Source organism: Chrysochloris asiatica, unplaced genomic scaffold, assembly GCF_000296735.1.
Source record: "Chrysochloris asiatica unplaced genomic scaffold, ChrAsi1.0 scaffold00086, whole genome shotgun sequence".
Classification (NCBI taxonomy): Eukaryota; Metazoa; Chordata; class Mammalia; order Afrosoricida; family Chrysochloridae; genus Chrysochloris; species Chrysochloris asiatica.
The window spans coordinates 3,839,491-3,847,345 of NW_006408604.1; the positions used below are offsets into that span (position 1 = coordinate 3,839,491).

At 35.6% G+C, this 7,855-nt stretch overlaps 1 protein-coding gene across 1 annotated transcript in view; it reads left to right on the plus strand.

The window, feature by feature from the left end:
- Positions 1–7,607, plus strand: part of RERGL (RERG/RAS-like) — a 13,924-nt gene extending 6,317 nt beyond the window's left edge. Inside the window, exons 3-5 of the mRNA XM_006866019.1 lie at positions 1,809–1,882; positions 4,993–5,141; positions 7,325–7,607. Coding sequence (XP_006866081.1) covers positions 1,809–1,882; positions 4,993–5,141; positions 7,325–7,607 — 506 coding nt within the window. The remainder of the gene's footprint in view (positions 1–1,808; positions 1,883–4,992; positions 5,142–7,324) is intronic.
- Positions 7,608–7,855: the final 248 nt, after the last annotated feature.

Sequence of the window (7,855 nt, forward strand, 5' to 3'; positions counted from 1 at the left end):
ATTCCCTGCATAGTAAACCATGTGGTTATCAGATTCAAAATGACCAATACCAGTCCATTTTAACCCACTAATGCCTAAGATATCGATGTTTATGCATTCCATTTCATATTTTGAAGGTAGGAAAAATAAACTTTAATAGAGTCAATATGGGGTATAAGAGAAATAAAGCATAATGAATGACAAGGTTTTTGACCTGGCAAACTGGAGTGATGGAAAATCCATGTATTGACAAGAACATTGTGAAAGATCAGTTATTACAAGTGGATGGGGAGTTTGAATCACCAACATTTTGGTTCAAACTGAACTTTCGGTTCAGTTATTTATTCCACACACCACACCAGGACACCAAGTGAGTTCTCTATCAGATATCTAAATGAAGATATCCAATTGCAGTCTATTGAGTCTGGAGTTAAGGGAAGAAATCTGGCTTATAAATGGTTCGACAACCAAAAATGTTTTATAGTCTTTGCACTGGATAAGATCAGCAAGGGAATGATGTAGGTAGAGAAGAGATGCAAAAACTGGACCCATGCTAAAATGTAGGAAGATATGGTGGGGCAAACAAAGAAAGAAAGATTAAAATGGAGCAAGAGTGGCAAAAGAAAACCCAGAAGAATGTGTTTCTTGAAGGTCATATGTGAAGCAAACATTTTAAAGAGGCAAGAGTGACTAGCTACATTAATGCTGGTAATAGGACAAGTAAGATCCCACACAAAACTGACCATTGAGTGTAGCAATAATAGCGGTAAGAATTACTTACTGGGGTGTTGTTGTTGTTGTTAAGTGCTGTTGAGTCAATTCTGACCTATAGCGACCCTGTACAGGGTTTCCGAGGCTGTAAATCTTTACGGGAGTAGAAAGCCTCATCTTTCTCCCACAGAGCGGCTGGTAGTTTCCAACTGCGTTGACTTTAAGATTCACAGCCTGAACCTTCCTGGAGGGGAAGTAGGGCTAAAGTTCAATTTGAATGATTTAAAGAGCATGGGAGAAGACGAATCAGACACAAGGTATGTAGATACTTTGCTTTTAAAACCAGCAGTACAATACCTTTAAAATATTTTGGGATGTGCAGTGAGTGATTTTAAGATATGGTGCGATATGAAGAATTTTTAGATTAGAAGAAATATAGCATGTTTGAATACTGCTGGGAATAATAGGGTAAAGAAGAAAACTTTCATGATGCAGAAGAGACAGAATTGCTGGAACCATGTTTTCCAGTAGGTCAATGGAAATGGTAATTAGTAGAAAGTGAATAAACTGGGCTTACACAGAAGCACATGTAATTCATCTATATTAAAGATGGAAGAAAAATTCCTTGTGTGGTGCTGTAGGATCAGCACTGCACTATGAACTGCAAAGTCAGTAGTTCAAACTCTGCAACTGTTCCTTAGAAACCCTATACAGGGGTTGCTATGAGTCAGAACTGACTCAAAGGCACATAACAACAATAAGGATGAAAGATAAGTATATGAACACAAAAACATGTAGGTGGCTAGTTATGGTGGTAGGATTCATTTGTAAAACAGATTCTAGGAGCACATATGAACAGGCTTCGTGTGGCACTCTAGAATAAGTGCTAGACTTCAAGGTGAACCACTCACCCTGTAGTTTAAACTCATCAGCTGCTCCTCAGAAACCCTATACAGGGTCACTATGAGTTGGAACTGATTCTATGGCACTTAACAACAATAAAAAACAAAAGTCACCTCACTACTTCACTAAAATATAACTGGCTGAATCTATAAATGAGTGCATTTTTGTCTTCTGGAGTATTTCCATATTGACAATTAATATGCATGTTTTTGCAGAATCGATCTACAATAAACATTTGTGTTTGGAAGGGAAGCAACTAAATCTGGAAATATATGACCCTTGCTCTGAAGTAAGTAAAAAAAAAAAAAAAAAAAAAAAACTTTATTTACTCATTTTAAATCATGATTTGATGATTGGATGAGAGTAAGTGAAAAAAAATGGCCAGTCTTAAAACTAAAGTTTCTGCTCAATTATTAAAACCTTAAGAGATTACCTTTAGTGTTACAACTTACATTATCTATCTTCTCTGTGAAATTATGTTAAAAAATTATCACATTATAAGTATACTGGAAAGATCAGTATTAGACTGAAGTCCTAATGTATTCATATTTCTATCCGGCCACAGTACAGATATCAGAAGTTAATAGTTTAAGAGCTAATCAGTTCAATTTATATTTTTACTATTATGTTTTTAACTAGTCAGTTGCCATATGAGCATACTAAGACAGATTTTGAATTCAAACTTCTTTCCTACTAAAATTTTAAAAGTTTATATAGTACTAATACGTAAGAGATTTTTAAAAAACTCCATGGACCAGATCTTTATCAGGTAGGTAAATACCCCTAAAATATTTTCAGCTAAATCTTGCAAATGGTTTTGTTACTGATTTAAACCTAATACCATACATTAAAGGATCGTTGGTCATGTAGTGGGTAATGCTTTGGGTTGCTAACTGCAAGGTCAGCAGTTGGAGTTCACCAGCCAATAATTGGGAGAACCATGAGGTTTTCTGCTCCAGTACGGATTTACTGTCTTGGAAACCCTACACAGGGTTGCTATGAGTTGGAACTGACTCATAGCACACAACTACTATCACCACTGTCACCATACATCAACAGATATTTATTGACATAGGTAAGAAATATACTTTTTGAAGAACAAATATGTGGAGATTAATTTAAAAAGCGATTATCATATTTTCTGAAAAGTAGACATATTTTGTTAAAGATGTCATAAAGTGAATTAAATATAATTATACTGTGTTGTTATTTAGTGCTGTTGAGTCTATTCCAACTCATAGCGACCCTGTATAGGATTGCCAAGCAGCGGCTGGTGGATTTGAACCACTGATCTTGCAATCTAGTGCTTATCCTACAGCACCACGCCAGGATTCCAATTTTGCTATTGTTGTTAGGTGCCATTGAGTCAGCACTGGCCCATAGCGACAATGAACAGCAGAACAAAATACTGCCCAATCCTGGGCCAACCTCACTACTATTGACACACTTGAATCCATTGATGCTGCCACTTAGCCAATCCATCTCATTGGGCGACGTCCTCTTTTTCTCTGACCCTCCACCTTACCAAATATGATCTCCTTCTCCAGCAGCTTGTCCCTCCTGACAATATGTCCAAAGTATGAGAGATGAAGTTTGGCCATCTTGGCCACCAAGGAGCACTCTGGCTGCACTTCTTCCAAAACGGATCTATTGGTTCTTTTGGCAGCCCATGGCACTTTCAATATTCTCCTCCAACACCATAACTCAAAAGCATCAATTCTTCTATGGTCTTCCTTATTCACTGTCCAGCTTTCGTATGCATACTAGGTTATTGAAAATACCATGGCTTGGGTCAGGTGCACCTTAGTCCTCAAGCCGACATCTTTGCTCTTCAGCACTTTAAAAAGCTCTTGTGCAGCAGATTTGCCTAATGTAATATGTTGTTGGATCTCTTGACTGCTGCTTCTGTGATGTTGATAGTTGATCCAAGAAGAATGAAGTCCTTGACAACTTCAATCTTTTCTCCACTGATAAGAATGTTGTTTATTGGTCCAGTGGTGAGGATTTTTGTTTTCTTTATATTGAGATGCAATCCATACCGAAGGCTGTGCTCTTTGATCTTCATCAGTAAATGTTTTAAGTCCTCTTCACTTTCATCAAGCAAGGTTGTATCATCTGCATATCGCAGGTTGTTAATGAGTCTTCCTCCAATCCTGATGCCATGTTTTTCTTCCTATAATGCATCTTCTCAGATTATTTGCTCAGCATACAGGTTGAAAAAGTACGGTGAAAGACAAAAACCTTTCTTAATTTTACACCATTCAGTGTTCCCATGTTCTGTTCGAACAACTGCTTCTTGGTCCAAGTACAGATTCTTCATGAGCACAATTAAGTGTTTTGGAATATTCATACTTCACAATGTTGTCCATAGCTTGTCATGACCCAAACAATCGAAAGCCTTTGTGTAATCAACAAAGCACAGGTAAACATTTTTCTGATATTCTCTGCTTTCAGCCAAGATCCATTGGACATCAGCAATATTGTTGTTGTTGTTGTTAGTTGCCATCGAGTCGGTACCGACTCACAATGACCTTATGCACAGCAGAACGAAACACTGCCTGATCCTGGATCAACCTCACTACTGTTGCCACGCTTGAGTGAGTGCCTTCCAACCTGAGGGGCTCATTTTCCATCACTATGTCTGACAGTGTTTCTCTGCTATTCATAAGGTTTTTCAGTGACTAAATATTTGGAAGTAGTTCGTCACTCCTTCTTCCTAGCCTGTCTTCATCTGGAAGCTCATCTGAAACCTGTCTACCATGGGTGACCCTTCTGGTATTTAAAATACTGGTGGCACAGCTTTCAGAATCACAGCAACTCACAAGTCACCACAGTATAACAAACTGACAGATGAGTGGTAGATCAGCAATATTGTTGTTGTTGTTACGTGTTGTGGAGTCAGTTCTGACTCATAGTGACCCTGTACTGGGTTTCCGAGGTTGTAAATCTTTACGGGAGCAGAAAGCCTCATCTTTCTCCCACGGAACAGCTGGTAGTTTCAAACTGCTGACCCTGAGGAGATCAGCAATATAGTTTCTCTTAAATTTCAAAATTTAATCTCTGGTAACTAATCACTTTAAATGAAGGAAGAGGACTCATGGTGTGACACTAAACGATAAACACTGGAATGCAAACCACAAGATCAAACCCACTAGCTGCTCCTTGGAAACTGAATTTGAACCAACTTGACGGTACTTAGCAACAACAAAAATTAAGGAAGAAAGAGAAACAAAGACAATTACCTTTTAGAAAATACCAGTACTATGCTATATTTTGTGATCATATTTTTTAATTGAAATATCTTCCAGGTAAAATGGGTCTCTATTAATTAACCATTTAGAAAGTAAAATGCAGGTGTGTCCGACTATACCATTCGCTATGTTCTTGATTTATTTTCAGCCACAGAAAGCAAAATTTTCTCTCACAAGTGAACTACACTGGGCAGATGGATTTGTCATTGTGTATGATATCAGTGACAGGTCTTCTTTTGCTTTTGCAAAAGCACTGATCTACAGAATTCGGGAGCCACAAACTAGTCATTGTAAAAGGTACGATATTTTTCATTCCTCTCTTCTTTCCTTTTAGTAAATCATCATATAGTTGTAAGCATCATTAGGAAGAGTTTAATACAGTCTTCCAATTACAAAATTTAACAGCCCTGAACAATTCACCTTCCCATTCCACAGGAGTTACACATGTAGTAAAAAGAATAAGATGAGAATACGTTATATTCTAGCTGACATAAACAATAACTTGCTCTTGGTAAATGGCTATTTTTACAAGACAGCTCTGATTGTTAACATGACACTCACTTGCAAAATAATGGTCCTCTGTACACAAGATAGTTCATTTCCAATCTTTCCTTTTTATTTGCACAGAAATGTGAAGGGTACTAAATAACTCCAGATTTATTACATTTGGCATCCTGTGAAATCCAATTCCTTGTCATTGGGTTATTCAATATATTGACACCATACACACTGAATGATCAAACTATGTATGAGGATACATTTTGTTTTTCCTGCTTCACCTCCCCAAATAAAGAGATCATAAACAATTCTACATTGTTAATTGGCTTGGTATTAATGACTGTGAAAGAATGAATAACTGTGCCTTGAATCATAGTTACATTTCTAGATATAAGCTTAAACATCTAAAGTTTTCGATTTTAGTTTTCCTTATCCTTTTTATTGTTTTATTTATTCTCTTTTAAAGTATTTATTTTTCTTCAATATGTTGATATAAATTAGCCTTTGTGTTTGTTTAACTACAGTTTTGCCCTTAGAGACAAGAATACAATCTATTTATATTCCCCCAAATGAAAAGAATCACTTAAGAACACTTAGAAAGATATTGAAATATAAATTTATATTTAAAAAATGTTCCTGCAGTCTTCTAAATGTATTGACTAATTTTGAGAGTATTTCTATTTATTAATCTTAGCTAGATTAGGAAAGCAAAAAATTTTTTGTAAAATTACAAAACAATTTATGACTCACTCTTCAAATCATTTTAATTTATCCCTTATAATAATTTTGTGAACTAATAGAAAATGATCTTTTAATGAAATCTTGACTATCTCTTTAGACTTGAAGGCTGCATTTACCCATTTCTTTATCATAAATAATTTATCAGAGTTCCATGTCATATATAAGTGCTGGTGGCACTGTGACTTAATATGCTGGACTGCACAGTCGTTTTGAACCACAAGATTGGCAGTTGAAGCTCACCAGCCACTCCTCAGAAACCCTATACAGAGTTGCTCTGCCTCAGAACTGATTCAACAGCACTTAACAACAACAACAGATCTTACTACAGTCTCCAACTAATGTTTTGTTTTAGTAGTAGCTTGCTATAACAAAGGAGAATATATTTGTTGAAGACATTATCTAGACAAAGAAACAATTTTCTTAAATAGAAAAGTTGTACAAGGTCATGAGATTGTAAAATTTACTTTGCAGTATGTTTTAATGGATAGCAACGAAAAACAGCAATGAATTTGGACAATATTTTTCCCTTAGGATCTAAATCGACTGTTCAATTTCAGTAGTGGTATAAATATAGAGATGTTTCTTCATCTTTTTGTTCAGATTGATAAGAAAAATGAATAATACTACTGAGTAATCATCTTTCATCACCTGGTATCATGCTACGGATTTTTTATAAACACCATCTCAATTAGCTGCATGAGAATTCTGTATGATGACAATTACTTTACCTTTATTTTATATGCACAAGGAAGCAGAAAATGAGAAAGATAATATGTGTTATTAGGAGTCCTCATATGGAGCTGTAGGATAGACACACTGAACTGTTAACTGCAAGGTCATTGGTTCAAACCCACCAACTGGTCCTGAAAACCCTACTTAGGGTCACTGTGAATCGTAACTGACTCAATGACACTAAAAAACAATAATAAAAAAAAGAAATCCAAGGTGAGAAAGATAGTAATGCCTGGTTTGTAAACAGAAACAGGATTCAAGAATACATTAGTGTTACTTCAAATTCTATGCTGAAAGGCCTGTTGCTTTTGTGTCATGTATTAGATTCTATATAAAATAATTTGTATAAATAAATGGTAATATACTCATATGTCATTATGCACACACACACGACTATAAACAAGTACACTGTCAAACTATACACACATGAAAGTTTATACTTTTTTGATCCAAAGTCATAAACAATTTTTAAAAATGTTAAACCCATCTTGCCATGGAATGTATTTCAGAACTGTGGAGTCAGCAGTGGTTTTGGTTGGCAACAAGCAAGATCTCTGCCATGTGCGAGAGGTTGGATGGGAAGAAGGGCAAAAGCTGGCAATGGACAACCGATGCCAATTCTGTGAGCTGTCTGCAGCAGAACAGTCTCTGGAAGTAGAAGTGATGTTTATCAAAATTATCAAGGATGTCCTGACAAACTTCAAACTCAAAGAAAAAAGAAGACCCAGTGGATCAAAATCAATGGTCAAATTAATCAATAATGTATTTGGAAAGAGAAGGAAATCAGTGTAATAGACATGTGATCCTAGGGAATTTATTATGTCATTGATTTTAGATCTTTACACAATAATTAAATCTACCCCTGTGTAATATACCTATATATATTACAAATTCTCTTGGAGTTGTAAAATAATCAAGCTTGAATTTTTCCACAACTGAATTTTCAATGATATTATTTATTTTATTTTATTTTGTGTATGTGTGTGTGTCTTTTCACTTAGATTAACATTTGGTTTTATAGTTATTATACAAAATAACAC